Source organism: Leptinotarsa decemlineata, unplaced genomic scaffold (assembly GCF_025532065.1).
Source record: "Leptinotarsa decemlineata unplaced genomic scaffold, Ldec_3_MD MMD2_tig00000251_RagTag_RagTag, whole genome shotgun sequence".
In the NCBI taxonomy this organism is placed as follows: domain Eukaryota; kingdom Metazoa; phylum Arthropoda; class Insecta; order Coleoptera; family Chrysomelidae; genus Leptinotarsa; species Leptinotarsa decemlineata.
Window position 1 is genome coordinate 7,433,247 of NW_027412547.1, and position 17,404 is coordinate 7,450,650.

Genomic DNA, 17,404 nt, shown 5'->3' on the forward strand with positions numbered 1-17,404 from the left:
GCAAAGTGTGGACAGATTTTCAAAATGTTTGCGAATAAAAAAGATATCGGCTAGTGTTGTGATGCTTTTTTCCGTGCTCTCCCTGTTGTTCTTTTTTGTACTTTTGGTGCCAAAGACAGAATTCTTGTAATAAAAAGTCAAAATTCCAGGAATTTGTACTGTCAGGTCGTTTCATCGACCCGATTTCAGCGGTCGGTTCTCTCTATAGAGATAATCTTGATAATAATGGTGCTGTGAAGAACTCGTATATCAGAAATACTTTCAGGAGTTAGATTGGTTTTATGAAGTTTCCAGAAGGAAAGGATAATAAAGGGACCAACTCGAGAAGAATGTACAGTAAAAATTGATTTGTTCAACAATATGGTAAATGTATTAGAATAGGCTCAATTTTTGGTAATGAAGCACCATCAGTGAAGAATGTTAACAATTGGTTTGCAAAATGATGTTCCTGCGTTTGTCAGTGATACATTTCGTGAAGGACAACCAAAATCCGATATAATTTCAGAAAACAATGCTGAGAGCAAGTTGCATGAGGAAAATCGACACGTAACATATCGTGACATAGAAACGTTCCTTTGAATATTCAAGACCGCACTATACTCGATTTTGCATGAACAAGGTAGATTATGTATGTGCATTTCTATCCGAAGTACGTCAAACATGACCGTGAAATTTTAGACAATTTTATATTATATACATATAATAACATGAATTTTAAGATATTTTATACATATAATATCATAAAATATGATTTCGTTTCGGATTTTGTTGTTGTTGTTTTTTTCACGACCGTGATAATGGTATGAATGGAACAATAAAAAGTGTTCATAAAGATAATAATAATATTTCAAAAATATGCCGACTATTACAGCTTGTACACAGACAACATAGAATGAAATAATGTCAACAAAAAACAGAAAAAGACTACATATGCTCATAAATATATACAATGGAGAAAAACTTTGGAAAACTACTGGCTATTTTTGAAAATCAAGCTCTTTTATTAAATGCGGCAGTGGAGGCTAGTTTTGTTATCAGTCAAATACTACTGCCAAAAAAATGAAACCTTTTGCGGGTGGAGAGATGATAAAAGAATGTCTGACTACTCTTGCAGAAATAGCATTTCCTGATAAAATAAATATTATTTCAAACATTAGTTTATCAAGATTCACCATTGCAAGGAGAATTGAAGACTTGTTCGAGAACATAGCAACAATGCTTCGTGAACGCATTGCAAAATTCAAATACTGTTCTTTGGAACTTGATCAGAGTTGCGATATTAGCGATACAGTACAACTGGCTATATTTTTACGTGGTATTGACACCAAATTTATATTACCAAAGAATTCTGTTCAGTGATTCCACTGCAAAGGACTACAACCGGCAAAGACCTGTACGATGAACTAAAGTCTGTGTTGGAAAATTTTTCAATTTCATTAGAAAATATTATTGTTCACAGTACCGATGATTGAACTAATCAATTTAATTTACCGTGAATTTGAAGAATTCCTGAAAGATTCAGAAACTGAATTGGCGACGTGGTATTCAATACCGAAGTACGTTGGCTTAGTAGCGGTTCAATGCTAAAAAGAGTGTACAATTTAAAAAGCGAAATACAATTGTTCTTGGATATGATTTGGATTGATTTGGATTTTTTCGGTAATAAAGAATGTATGTGCGATTTTGGGTTTCTTATCGACATGACTCAGGATCTCAATGATCTTAATATGAAACTTCAAGGCAAAGGAAAGTTTATTCACAATTTGTATGATAAAATTCAGGGGTTTCATCAAATTAAATTTGTGGAAACAGCATATTTCGCAGAATAATGTGTCTCACTTTCCACATTTAGAAAAAGAAAACGCAACCACTTCTCAAAAATGCGCATAATATATAAACATTTTAATCAATGAATTACAATTACGATTCCAAATGTTCGAAGCTGAGAAGACAGCAGTTTCCATGAGAATGTTTTTCTCGCCATTTAATATCGATGTGAACACAGTTCCCGAAGACTTTCAAATGGAAATAATTAACATGCAGAATAATATCGATTTAAAAATGTGTTTTTCTCAGTAAACATCAAAAATTTTTATTAATCTTATGTGAGGCCTGAGAAATTTCTGCTTTTGACGAAAAATGAAAAGCAAATGATATCTCTGTTCAGAAGTACGTATATTTGCAAACAATTATTTTTAAGCATGAAATTGATCAAAAATGTCCACCGATCAAGACTGAGTGATGCGCGATTAGAAAGCGGCGTACCTCATCAATTCCAGCTGATATTGATCAGCTTGTTTTGAAAAAACAGAACTGAATTTCTCATTAAAAATTTCAAGTAAATCCGTTTTCCTATTCTTTTCTTCTTTGTTTTTTTTTGTATGAAAATTTGTATACGAAATCTTCATTTTTTTTTAATTTCATATTTTTTCATTCTAATGTTCATTATAAATAAAGTTTTGTAAATTATTATTTAGTGTTGCTTTATGTGCGGCCCGCCAAAAAATTTCAAAATTCAAGTTGACCCGTTGATTAAAAAGGTTGCTCGCCCCTGATTATAGCTGATACGATAAAGTCACTTTGATATGAACATATGTGATGTGGTAAAAAACAAAAAAAACAAATAGAAACTCAGGATGAACTATTTTCGACGGGACACGCAGTATATTTATATTCAATTTTTCAATATTTATTAGTTCGGAAAGATGGAACGCATAGCGTACTAATATGAGTATTTTTGTATAAATTCGACTTTCTGTCTTTCTGCGCTTCCGTGTATTAATGATGCATAACCATATTTGAGAAACAAGCAGAAAATCTTCATTTGCTCTGATTTTTCAGCTAACGCCGATTCTAGCTGTGCATTTTCCCAAATCAAATTAATTTAATGGTGGCTGAGTGGTATTATTAATTTTGAGTGTTTTGCTTCGAATTTGATAAATTACCGAAATTATTGGATGCGGTGGCTACTGACACACGAGGTCAGTAGCACGAGTACGAAGTCCGGCTACTAAATAACGAGACTGCGCGCCTAGAGGTTGCCCTAGAGGTGTGGGGAAAAACGAGTAGTGCGATGGATATCTGGAAATCTTCTCTATTCACGTACCAAAACACGTTTTCGTCACTATTATAGTATTTGTGCAGTAGCGTATCAACCTCAAATTTCTTGTTAAACTGAAAAAACTCCGACTGAGTGGTGCTATAAATTGTTGCAAAAGGCCTATGGAGACACAGCCCTCGTACGCGTGTTTTTGAGTGGTGTAAGCGCTTCAGTTAGGGCCGAGATAGCACTGAAGATGACAAGCGCCCAGGTCACCCTGTCACTGTTTCAACTCCGGAAACAGTGATCAAGATCAACCAAATTGTTCGTGCAGATCTTCGAACGTATGGAAAGGTGTGTGGCGGGAAGAGGGGAGTATATTGAAGGGGATCGTTCTAATGTAGAATAATGTTTATAATAAAACCCTTCTTCGTAACCAGTCTCGTTATTTAATGGCCGGACCTCGTGTTATCCGTATAGTCTAATCAACAAGTTCAAAAACATGAAAAATAGAGATAAAGGTCCTAAAAATATGAGCGATAGCTCATTCGATTCGGAATCACCTCTAGAAAAATATTTTTGAAGGATTTTGGTGCAGGTAAAAAATTGCAATTGTTATTAACATAATGAAATTAAAAAAAAATGGTATTTAGTTTCTCGTTAATAACTCAAAAAATATTAACATTTGAGCAATTTTGAAGAAAGCTCGTTAAAGAGGAGGAAATTTCCGATAAAAAAGTACCGACTCCCGAAACTCTATCTCCATTATTTATAATTTTAATTTGACGTTGAAAATAGGGTTCCGCATGCGCGCGCTGCCGCTAAAGAGAGTTTATCAAAAAAAATAATTTTTTTATAACATAAAATGTCATTTTGAAAATTTGAAAAAATTCTAGTACCTATCTTCTTAACACTTCAATGAATCGAGTCCCGTAGGAAAAAAGTTTTATCGTCATTTTTCAAAAAGTTATTCAATTGTTAACTAACAAATTTTTTTCCAATCTCCGTTGGCATAAATAATGGGATAAAAGGTATAAATAATTGGCCTATAAATTTTAAGCTTCGTGGAGCCCTTTTGATATACATACTTCATACGATCCTGCGATGAAAGTTCATACAAATTTAATAATTTGTTAATTATGATTTTTTATAACTATTGCAAAATGAAATATCTAAAAATTGTTGATACATTTTTTTTTCAATTGATATTCAGCTATGTCTGTTTTCACATCAAACTATGGTAGTTATTTACATATTTTTTTAAATAAATAGAGAAATTAAATATTTTTGAAAAATTTTTTGCTATTTTGTTGTCTAGAGATAATTATGATTTAGAAAAAATAATTTCTTAATTTTAATTTTTAATTGTTCAAAATCGATTTTTTTATATCTCGATTGTTTAAATAATTAGTTAATGAATAATTTTGCTTTCAAAGATCATAATCCTCACTTTTAAATAGTTTGGCAAAATAAATTATTTATTATTCAACTGTTTATTAGTTTAACAATTTGTTATAAACAAATATTGACCAACGTTATATTTTTTTTCTGATGTAGAAAACAATTATAAAAACAGCTATATATAAAAAAGTGCCATGAAATTTTTTTTATTTATTATAATACTTTCTAATATCATGCGATACGTTAATAAAAAAAAATTATGGCACTTTTTTATATATACACAGCTATTTTTATAATTTTTTTCTGCTTCAGAAAAAAATATAACGTTGATCAATATTTGTTTAGAACAAATTGTTAAACTAATAAACAATTAAATAATAAATAAAAAAATATTGTTTTTGGCAAACTATATAAAAGTGTAAATTATGATTTTTGAAAGCAAAATTATTTCTTAACTAATTATTTGAACAATCGAAATAAAAAAAACCGATTTCAAACAATTAAAAATTAAAATAAGGAAAAAAAACTTTTTTTTAAAATCATAATTATCTCTAGACAACAAAATAGCGAAAAAAAATTTTTCAAAAATATTGAATTTCTCTATTTGTTTAAAACAATTTAATAAACAAATTACGTAAAAAATGCATATCCTATGTTAATAACTGTCATTGTTTAATGTGAAAACAGACATAGTTAAATATCAATTGAAAAAAAAATTGTATCAACAATTTTCAGATATTTCCTTTTACAATAGTTATAAAAAATCATAATTAACAAATTAATAAATTTTTAATGAACTTTTATCGCAGGATCGTATGAAGTATATATATCAAAAGGGCTCCACGAAATTCAAAATTTATAGGCCAATTATTTATACCTTTTATCCCATTATTTATGCCAATGGAGATTGGGAAAAAATTACTTTTTGAAAAATGGTGATAAAACTTTTTTTTCTACGGGACTCGATTCAAGTGTTAAGTAGATACTAGATTATTTTCAAATTTTTAAAATGACATTTTATGTTATAAAAAAATCATTTCTTTTGATAAACTCTCTTTAGCGGCAGCGCGCGCATGTGGAACCCTATTTTCAACGTCAAATTAAAATTATAAATATTGGAGATAGAGTTTCAGGAGTCGGGACTTTTTTATCGAAAATTTCCTCCTCTTCAACGAGCTTTTTTCGAAATTGCGAAAAACTAAATACCATTTTTTTAAATCTCATTTTGTTGATAACAACTGCAATTTTTTACCTGCACCAAAATCCTTCAAAAACATTTTTCTAGAGGTGATTCCAAATCGAATGAGCTACTGCTCATATTTTTAGGACTTTTATCTCTATTTTTCATGTTTCTGAACTTGTTGATTAGACTAGTAAGGCAAACAACGCGCGAAGCTTCAAAGTTAGTAAAAATTGTGTGCTAAAGGGGCGCCTATGGGGTGCTTGCCTAGGGCGCTCCCCACGTTAAATCCGCCTCTGCCGGCACATATACTTCATATAAAAAAATATCAAGATTAATCAAGCTGAAGTTTGACTATGGTTATTCAGGCGGAATATATATTTATAAGAAATCGTTCAATCACCAGTATTTCCGAGCTACAAGTGAACCAGTCCCAATTCTGGTCACTCTGTACAGTAATAAAAACCACAACATGATGATTCGAAGTCGAACAATCGATAATGTTTTGAATAGTAATTGTCACAAAGTACATTCAAGCAAAACAAATGGGTGTTTGTTTACTAAAACTCATTAGACAAAATCGACTCAATATACCGACTATAATCAATTCATGAACAAAACAAAATTAAAACGAAACTCACCACAAGAAAGAAATTGAAGGTGAAAATCAAATACTTGATAGTTCTTGAACCACAGCTGAGATTCATTTCGACGAAATATTTAGCACGAACACTGCATTAAATTTAAACTGTTCCGGTTTAGCACTTATAGCGAGCTACCAGCAGATCGTCGCACAGGTTTCAAAAAACTTTTACTTTCTTCGAGAATATTTATCACTGGAACAGGTTGGAAGACGTGGAACAATCATTTAATATGATTGGAAAACAATAGGGTACTGAAACAAATATACTTGTTTTAGATAACGACGAGATAAGGTAAAGCAAATTATGAATTACGTCGGTCGTCTGACATATTATTTACATTATCATACCTGCGCTCTCAACTCTGAATTTGAAATGATCGTAAACACGTGGATCGATTGCTGGTTCAACAGGTAGAACTGATACGTACACCTGTATTATTGGCTGCCTAATACCTACATGATTAGCTATACGAAGTGGTACAGAGTGGCCCAAATTGGATGACTGTGTCTGAGCGTCAAATTTTATGACAAACTTGATAGTGAAAACCGCATATCGATATCTATCTGTCTAAAAATCTGTTTAAAATCTGTTTTTCCGCTAATCAGCTGTCGCCCCCATACGAACGAAAACTCTCAGAAGTTGAGAAACTTGTGCGAATGTGCGAGCTAAAGACTAACGAGGTCTTACCTTTCAACGTGTGATTCCTAACACGGTGATTCCTATCATCGTTATTTTATATTTAATGCATTTTTTTTTTCATAACAAAGATTTATTATTATTTTGTTTGAACTTAACAACAAATAAATAACAATTTCACGAAGAAACTTATCCTCAGTTATCTCAATGGTACGATTTTGTTCCATCCTTTTCATAAAAGAGGACGTATGCTTCTCCACTCACAAGCGATTTTGGTGAAATTGGTGACACGTGTGAATCGTTGTATTTGTGTCACGTACACAGGTGTCTGCAGTGTGCTGTATAATGCCTTCTGTAAGTAGTCCCACTGTGATTTGAAAGTGCATATTGATTAAACAACAAGTAACCATATTTTGTGCTGCAAAATTGTCCATATCCAATCCTTCTAGGGGAAATTCGATGACATCATTCAATTTGCCTCTGAATCTTTCCATTGGATCGAATCTTTTTAAATGAATTACTAAAATATGGGAAAACTTGTGGATTGATAGGGACTTTGTGCATTTTCTCCTTTCCTTGCATTTCAAACACGTCGATTTTTCATTTCCATCCAAAGTTTATTCTCTTGTAAACGAATCCAAGCATTGCCACAAACTCAATTGGTCGGTTCTTTGTGGTATGGAGCGAGACAAATCCCAGAAAGGATCAAAGGTTACTGATGAGTGTCCACAGTGTGTGCATTTTATCGTGGATTTGAATTGACCAACGAAATTATCTACAATTTTAGAGTTATGCATCCTCAAATATGTGAGCCATGACTCTTGAGCATTTCGGCTGTCGCTCAATTTTTTCTCAATCTCTGTTAAAATTGGTTTAGGTTTCTCATTAATTATATCAACGTCTTCATGTAAACCTACTTAAAGATAACGAAGAATCTCCTAAGTGTCTTGATGGGAATTAGCCATAAATCGAGGAGCAAAACGTTGAATCTGATTTTTTAAGGAGACCGTATTTACTGCTCTATCAAATGAATCTTCTGACCACAACTCCTTGATGACTTCTGCAAATGCTTTGAGGGTTGAGGGTTATTATTATATGTATTTTTCAATGCCACATCATGAAAAAATAAAAACAAAAAAACTTGTTGAAATAATTTTAGAAAAATGTTTGGGGTGGTGCACCTTTATCACTTAGGGATATTAAAAATATCTCTCTCTCTCTCTACATTTTGGATGGTCGTTGCTTCCTATCTTCAAGCGCATTTGACCAATGCTTCTTTGGGTATATTATTCAATTTAATTTGATATTTTAGATACAAATAAGATAAGTCACATATACACATACATACATTATTACCTAAGAATGAATATTATACTGTTTCGTCGTTTATTTGTGTTTCTCTGGATAAGACAGCTATATATTCGTCATAGTAGAATAAACACAATTCGAAATCAATAGATATTCCAGATACTTTTTGAACAAGTATTGATTTAACTTTTTGACATGTGAAGGTAAAATATTGAATAAGTTGACATCGATAGAGTTTCTACTTGACTTTTTCAGTCTGAATCTACTGGCCCTCCACAAATGACATCCTCTAGTCTCATGATCGTGGATATCACACAATTTCTGTTTAGTGTTGATTGATTTTTATGAATATCTATCGAAAGTTGATATAGATAAATAGAAGGTACTGTCATTATTTTCGTCGAAAGGAGTCTAAGAAACCAGCCCCAGATAATATCCTCAGGGCCTTTTTTTGTACTATTTCCCCAGAGAATTGTTCCATATAAGATGTGAGAATGGAAAAAAGCGTAGTAAGCTGAAAATAGCGCATGTTGAGAGATTATATCTTTTAATTTCCGAAGGAGAAATGTGTATTTCGACAGTTTAATGCTAAGTTGTTCAATGTGCTCTAACCAATTCAAATTATCATCTAGATGTATGCCTTGTGTCCTTCAACCCAAGAAGTGTTTGATGTAAAAATGATATGTTGAGTTTTATTTTCGTTTAACATTAGATTATTTCTTTTGAACCGTATGTCAACATTCTTTTGAATTTGATTTATATCGCGCACCAAATTATCCTTGATTTTTCCAGATGTCGAAAGCAAAACAATTATGAGGTGACATGAAGGAAAAGAGATCATTTATATAGATTATGAATAAAAGAGGCCCCAGAACCGAGCCTTGGGGAACTCCACATGTAACTGGTTTTAAGTCGGATACATTTTTCGAGTCAATTGATACATATTGGTATCTGTTTGTCAGATATGAAGAAAAAAGAGGCAGCGGGGTTCCTCTTATGCCATAGTCATCTAATTTTTTCAGTAGAATAGAATGGGAGACGCAATCGAATGCTTTTGTTAGATCACATAAAGCAGCAATAGTGTGGTTCTCCTTTTTCAAAGCAAGTTATTATGTTTTCGATTACTTTCTTCACAATTCGAAATATCTTTGAAACCCATGTCAGAATTTTGCTGAGATTAAGTATTTTTTTCATTTGCTTTTGTTTTAATTCCATAAAGTGGTTTGTTATTACCTCTCTTTTCTTTATAAAGTTGGTTTTCAGGAAACATGTAAATTTCATCAAGTTTTTAAGAATCAGGAAGAGTACCGTATAAAGAAGCCCCATTTTCTTCTTTGGATGGCTATACAAATTTTTTGAATAAAAAAAGATGTGGCTCTTGATTCGTAGGTTTCATTGGCTATCTTTTTTCCACCAAAAGTTTCAACAGCTAGTAGGCGAAAAATATAATCATTTCCCAAATTCTGATATATCCGCAGTTTGGAACTTTCTCCTAAAGAGGCAGCAGCACCGGCTTTCGCCGAAGTAGCAGGAAGATGGCAAGTTGCTAATGTATCAACACAAGTAAAGTCCCAAACAGATTAATCGTTTTTTCATGGAACAAGTGTCATACCATCCGGACGTTTTCCGTCGTCTCAACTTGTGCCTATGGGTTTTAAAATCGCAATATTTTTTGTTGAAGTTAAAGCCCTTTTGATTAGATTATTCATTGCACAATAGCGAGATAAACAACCAGCGCTGAAACGACAGCTCAATCTAGAGTACCTGTTTCATCCACAAATGCACCACATTTACAAAAGTGTTGAACACACAGCGGTGTACCAAGTCGAAGTCCAATGGCAAGTCTGAAAGAGTCGTCATCCAATAGAGTATGTTTGTTGAAATTGTGCATTTTCAAAAAGTTGCTGTAACTTTTTTCCTGTCAAAAATGTCTTGTTTGTATGAAAAAATTTCCGAATCACTTTTTACAATGATGTGAAAAACTAATTTTTTCGAATAATACATGAATAGTTGTTGATGGAAAAATATTTTTTTAATGAGGCACCATGTATATTCCTGCATATTTGTAGCACACTTGATGTTTAGCTATTGTCATCTTTGAAATAGAGAGCTTTTAGATTTTTTCCTGTAGACTTTAAACCGCACACTTTGAACAAGTAGGCTTTGAATGATGCGGCTGTGAAACAGAATGCAAATCTTAACTGGTAGCTGTCAAATTTTGATTTAAACAGTAAAGACCCTCTTCAATTAGTGACTTTTGTTCAATGTTAAAACACATTCGCAATGAAGTATGAGAATTATGAAAAATGGAATTTTTTTCACCACAGAAAAAACTCTTTATTTATCTATATAATAACTTCATAGTATAAACAATGTCCTATATCTAGAAGAAAAGCTGTCTGAACAATTAGACTCTATCATGAACCACCTAAGTGGTTTACAAACCCTGGTAAATATTTGTGCTGCTCCAGGTTGTTATACAATAAACCACAATTAAACCATTGCCAAAGATTTGCGTCATTTTAATTTTCAAATACTGTTTGAAAAATCTCTCTTGGTTCACCACTATTGTTACACTGGCTAAATATCTCATTAATGTTTTTCTTACACCATTTCCATTGATATAATAGTTTGTTTTATACAAACCGAGGAAAATGCAAAAGCAGCAAGCAATTTGTAGCACGAGAGGTATCCAGAGAGAAGACAACCTAATTGATGGTGGTCAATTCGAAAAGATAAGGCCAAAATCACAGGGTGTTTTCTAATTTCTAACTACGGTACGAAACTTCAGAGGGTGATTTGTTAGGTCGTTTTAAGAAAAAAAATGTTTCTATAAACATATGTCCGGAGTTGCTTCGTTTCTGAGATACAGGACGTTGAAGTTCAAAGAAACGGTTAGTTAAACGTTAGTTAAATTATTCATGTTGAAATCTCTGCTAATTGGCAACTCTGATTTTCTCTGATATGACAACACTATCACTGTTAGCTGGTTTCCAAAGCAAGTGTTCATGATATGCAAACTGGCTTCAATAATTTTTTCTGGAAAATGAAGCTAGATATGAAATCCAAATCGGTGTAAGGGTATTTATGATATTTTATGAATACGGTTTCTTTATCTTCAACGCATTGGTATCTGAGTAGCGAAGAAACTCCGTAATATGTTCATAAAAACTTTTTTATTAAATAACCTAATGAATCACCCTCTGAAGATTCGTACCGTATTTAGGAAACACCCTGTATACGAATTAAATAGGGATAAGGAGTTGGAAGAAATAGTAGTTTTAGGAGCCGTTGAAAATAATCCCAAAACTTCAACCCAAAATTTGTTAATATCAACTGGCCTACCAAGAACTAACCAAGTAATAAACAAACACAAATTCAGCCATACAGGATCAGAAGAGTTCATCAACTCATACCAGGAAATTTGGAACGCCGCATGGCTTTTTGCCAGTGGTATGACAGATCTTATTGTTAAATTGCCGACCAATTCTAGATACGAATTAGAAGTTTTGCTTCTCTTACTCCTATTGAACTGATTAATTCGGAAAAAAAAGTTCAGAAAAGGTGTCGCCTGTGTGTAGGAGAAGCTAGTAGACATTTCGAACACCTTCACTGAAGAAATATATTCAATTGTTTGTTCTTCATCATTATTATTGTTGAAGTTTCATTTATTAGTAGTAAATATAGTATAAATTATCAGTTTTATTGAAAATATGCGTCTCAATTACTGCTGTGAAAAGCTTTCCCAACATTCAATTTTGCTACTACTGAACAATTTCTTTCTGTTTTATCTACGCGTCGTCCAAAGCATACTTAATCAAAGTGTGCGTTTCAAAGTCTAGGTACCTACATGGAAAAAACTAAAAGCTCTGTATTTCAAAGATGGCTTAAACAACACATCAAGTGTGCTACATTTTTGGAAAGGTAATTTTAAGCTCTAATGAAATATGCAGGGTATAAATTGAAAGTGTTGTATTTTTAGGAGTGACTAATTTTTGGGAAAGAAAGTTTTTGGCTTTCTACTCCTCCATCTTGATACAAAAAAATATAGAGAACATTCAAGCTTTCTTCCTTTCTTTGGAAGATTCTCACATTTTTTGTATCAAAACGGAGTAGTAGAAAGCCAAAAACGTTCTTTCCCAAAAATACAGGGTATCTCATTGAAAAAAAATGTTTTCCATCCATAACTATTGACATCTCATTTTGAAAAATGAATTTTTAGACCATTGTATTCTACATGAAAAGTGCTTTGTAAATGTTTTCATAGAAACAATGAATTTTTTTGACGGGAAAAAAGTTACAGCAACTTTTAAAAAATGCACATTTTCGAAAAACATGCTGTAAGTCAGAAACGATGATAGATCGATGATCGAATTTGTCATAACATTTAACGCTCAGACACAGCCATCAGTTTTCATCAATCTAGTTTGAAAACAGGAGTTTCCCTTTAAAAGTGTCAAATTTGGCCTACTCTGTACAAAATTGAACGCATAGGAGTATGAACTCTTGATCTAGATTTTCGATTCCACGTTCGATTTTTAGGTAGGTACTCTAGATTTCGATACAAAATAAACATGTCGTGGTAGAGAAAGTACACAAGAATCCGAAATATACAATCAAGATTGAGAATCCAAGCGAACATTTTGAAAATATAATTTTACGAAATATTGGACGGTGTTATGCATTAATTCATTCAAAAATAATTTTTATCTACTATCGGTGAGACTTCGATTTTTATTGAAGTTTCATAAATATAGACTTTCAAGCACTACTTTGAGCATAACATAAAAAAAAATATGGAAATGGCTCAGATCCGTAATGGTAATTATCCGGAAAATACTGTTTATTGTATAAGTACACAAAATTCTAAAACGAGCCCTAGGCGAGTCCTTGAAGTCTGCGAGTCAACAAAAAACTGTTTTCGGACGTGTTGCGTACATTATTTTCACGGCAATCGTGTAAAATAACAAATCAATAATAATAATGTTTATTCACCATATTGATCACATGTATACAGGGTGATTCAAAAGTACTTTGACAAACTTCAGGAGGTGATTCCTCACAATATTCTAATATGAATTGTCCAAATAAATAAATGTCAGGAAACGCTTCGTTTCCAAGATACAGGATGTTGAAGTTTTATTTTTATTTTCGTTTTTTTCAAATAACTTTTGAAATACTGAACTTAATTAAACGAAACTTGGTAATAGGAGGTTTTTGAGGTGTCGAATTCGAACCTGATGTTCTTATTGCTCTTACTCGTAGGGGGCGCCACCTACACGTCTTTTTCTTTTTTAAAGATTCATAACTTTTTGAGCGTACTTCTAGCACATTTTTCAGTAAAAAAATTGATTCCTCTATCATATCTACGTAAATAAGCTACCCTTGTTACTAGTCGCTGTAAGCAACCGTTTTCTAAATATTTGGACTTGAAAACTTCAAGTCGATTATTTGATAATCGATGCATGTTGAAGTTATTACGAATATTTTGCATTTTTCACAAGAATGCTTTGGAAATGAATTTGACGTTTCACTCGTTTGAAGAGGTCATTACTGTTGGGTACGTTCCTTTATGACATCCTTAAGCGAAATAGTTATTTTTGTATCAATGGTGCATAATCAGTATTTGTTTTAATAAAATTTGCAAGAAATTAAATTGTATTCAAATAAATTGTTGGAAGTGTCCACCTTCAGCGAAGATACAGGCAGTCAGTCGTCTAGTCATTGAATCTCGTACCCGCTCAAAAATTATTGGTGTGTTTCTTATTGTTTCACAGGCGTCTACTATTCGGTTTCTTAGATCTTCCTCGTTCACTACTGGAGTCTTATAAACTAGTGACTTCAAATGTCCCCAAAAATAAAAATCTATCGGGTTTAGATCTGGGGACCTTGGTGCCCACGCCTGGTTAGGTTCTTCTACACCCCTACCGATCCATCGATTTGGATAGACTGTGTTAAGGAATTTCCTGGCTACAACGCTAAAATGGGCCGCAGCCCCATCATGCATAAACCACATGCGGATACGAATTTCTAATGGTACATTCTGAAGTAGTCCCGGCAATTCATTTTCTAAAAAGTGTCTGTAAGTTGCGCCATTCAGTCGGAGCGGAAGAAAGAAAGGACCTATCAAGTAATTATCAATTATTGCCGCCCATACATTTACAGAAAATTGATACTGATAATGCCTTTCACTAGCTGCGTGCGGATTTTCGAGAGCCCAAACATGGTTGTTATGAAAGTTTGTGATAGCATTTCGGGAGAAGTTTGCCTCGTCCGTGAAGAGTACATATCTTAAATATTGAGGATTTCCAGCCAATTTTCTCAAAAACCATTGACACATAGTAATGCGTTGGGGAAAGTCCCGTGGCAAAAGAGCTTGTACCCTTTGAATATGGTATGGATAAAACTGTTGATCGTGGATAATTCTCCAAACTATGGACTGAGTAGAATTGACAGCTTCAGCAATTACTCTTGTGCTTGTTTCTGGATTCTCCTCGAGAGCGTTCAAAACAGCTTCTTCCAATTCTGGGGTTCGGACTGCTCGTGGTCTTCCAATAATATCAGCTGCCCTCTTAAAGCTACCTGTTTCTGCCAAACGACGGTGGAGACTAGCAAATATTGGAGCTGAAGGCAGTATTCGATTAGGAAATCGCTCCTGGTAAATACGTCTTGCTTCGCGTGCATTGCCATCCGCAAAGCCATAAACAAAATGCATATCGGCTAAATGAGCATTATTGTTTAAATAATCCATTTTTTCAAAATAAGTGTTTTCTACTTCTACTTACGTCTAACTGTCACAAAATATGTAATTACCAAAACTACTCACAAACGTCAAATTTATTTCCAAAGCATTCTTGTGAAAAATGCAAAATATTCGTAATAACTTCAACATGCATCGATTATCAAATAATCGACTTGAAGTTTTCAAGTCCAAATATTTAGAAAAAGGTTGCTTACAGCGACTAGTAACAAGGGTAGCTTATTTACGTAGATATGATAGAGGAATCGATTTTTTTACTGAAAAATGTGTTAGAAGTACGCCCAAAAAAGTTATGAATCTTTAAAAAAGAAAAAGACGTGTAGGTGGCGCCCCCTACGAGTAAGATCAATAAGAACAACAGGTTCGAATTCGACACCTTAAAAACCTTCTATTACCAAGTTTCGTTTAATTAAGTTCAGTATTTCAAAAGTTATTTGACAAAAACGAAAATAAAAATAAAACTTCAACATCCTGTATCTTGGAAACGAAGCGTTTCCGGACATTTATTTATTTGGACAATTCATATTAGAATATTGTGAGGAATCACCTCCTGAAGTTTGTCAAAGTACTTTTGAATAACCCTGTATAACAGAGATTCGGTAAATAAACGTAGGCATCACAGATGTAACATTTTCGAAAAAATGTTCCTTGTGCGTGATATTGCCAAATTCTAAACTATGACTAAACTAAAAAATATGTATGTAAGAGTAATCTATACAATAAATAGATACAAACTGTTAACTATAAATTAGCATAACCAATTGAAAACATTACAATGAATAATGAATAGATGTAAACTGTAAAAATAAATTAGCATAATAAATTGAAAATAAACTAAGTATGTAAATAATACGAAACATATAAGGACATGATGGGATTGACATTAAGTACTTTTTAATGAGTTTATTCTACAGAGGGTTTTATTCTTACTTATAAAAGTTATATTGTATTTTAGTAATGTTGACATCACAAATAATGTTTTTTGTTGTCAGAAAGAGTGCTGATTAATAATTGGATGAAACAGAGTTCGATCAGAATTTCTGAGCCAATTTTTTAGTTCTTTCTTGAATTCAAATTTATTTTGTTTAATTAATAAGTTGTATTTTTTCCGATACTATGCTCCAGATCTTTGGGCCAAGATAATTACAGATCTACCAATTTTTGGCATCTTGGGTATTATACATGTGTTACACTGGTTTTATTTTTATTATGTTCTCAACGGCTTTCAGAATAATGTTAAATATTCGAAATTCACATACCCGGTGACTGAATACGTCGAATGTAGGACGAAATATGGATCGGAAACTATTAAAGTATTTAACAAACTCAAATATATTCAGAAGTAATTTTCTTGTGTTTCTTCAGTTTCTTTACTTTCGGTCTCTATTGTAGAAACTGATCGGTCTGATATCTGAGTTAAGTCAAAATCATCAGCACAATTCATATCTAAAGGATATACTCGTTGTAGAGGTCTGAGTACTATTTCCGTCGTTGTCTTCAGTTTGACCAGACGTGTTTTATTATCCCTCCCAGGTATCAGCTCTGGATGCTGATACCTGGAATGGCCAAAGGCCATTCCATTCTTTTGGTATTGTCGGTTCCTATCAGAACGACTTTACCAATTTTGATTTCTCTCTGTTTTCGTTTTTCCGATGACAATTTCAGCTGACCGAGATATTCATTTCTAAATCTCCTACGAAGATCATCTTTCAGCTTCATCCAAGCCTTTTCTCCAGTTCAAATGTAGAGTGTACCGTCTAAATCTACACCGATGACTTCAAAAACTTTGGCTTGTCGGTCACGATTTTCTGGAAGTGCTAAAGGTGGAATCTCAATACGTCTGGAGTTGAATCTGCGACATTTCGGACACTTTGAAATGACAGATTTCACTGATTTTCTCCCTCTGATTATCAATAATCTCTCGCGCAGAAGCCTCAATAATCCCTGAACTCCGACATGCAATAATTTCAAGTGAGTTTCGTAGATTAGCTTACTCACAACAGGATGCTTACAAGGCAGAATGATAGGAAAACGGAAATCAGGAAAATCAGTTATTTCGGAAACCTTGCTTCTAATTCTCAAAATAACATCATCATCATTGAAGGAACAAAAACTCTTCAACTGAAAATCGTCAAGTCAATTGAAAGCTTCATATTGCACAAAATGTACATTTTTGGAACGGCAATTGACAATAAATCTTCGAATCCAACCAAGTACTCGGATGATTTTACTGTATTTCGAAGTTCTCTCATGATACCAGGAAAAACCAATTGACGTTGAAATATCATTCAAAATCACACCTCTACTTTTCTCTGATTGAATCATCTCCTTACCTCGAGTGTAGAGCTGATTCAGCCAGTACTTCGGAGATTTTCTCAACCATTCAGGTCCCTCCCACCATTTCGATTGAATCAATTGTCGTGGAGAACAGCCAC

General features: G+C 33.1%; 1 protein-coding gene across 5 annotated transcripts in view; it reads right to left on the reverse strand.

Annotated features, from left to right (window-relative positions):
• The window catches only part of LOC111515410 (CD63 antigen), a 38,691-nt gene extending 31,938 nt beyond the window's left edge, over positions 1 to 6,753 (reverse strand). For 2 of the 5 annotated variants that reach the window (XM_074173618.1, XM_074173617.1), the window contains exons 1-2: positions 6,613 to 6,753; positions 6,263 to 6,516 (exon numbers count right to left, since the gene is read on the reverse strand). In XM_074173618.1, coding sequence (XP_074029719.1) covers positions 6,263 to 6,328 — 66 coding nt within the window. In that variant the 5' untranslated portion in view covers positions 6,329 to 6,516; positions 6,613 to 6,753. Of the gene's footprint in view, positions 1 to 6,262; positions 6,564 to 6,612 lie in introns of those variants that run through there. The other 3 variants (XM_074173616.1, XM_074173614.1, XM_074173615.1) reach the window with 2 other exon arrangements.
• Positions 6,754 to 17,404: the final 10,651 nt, after the last annotated feature.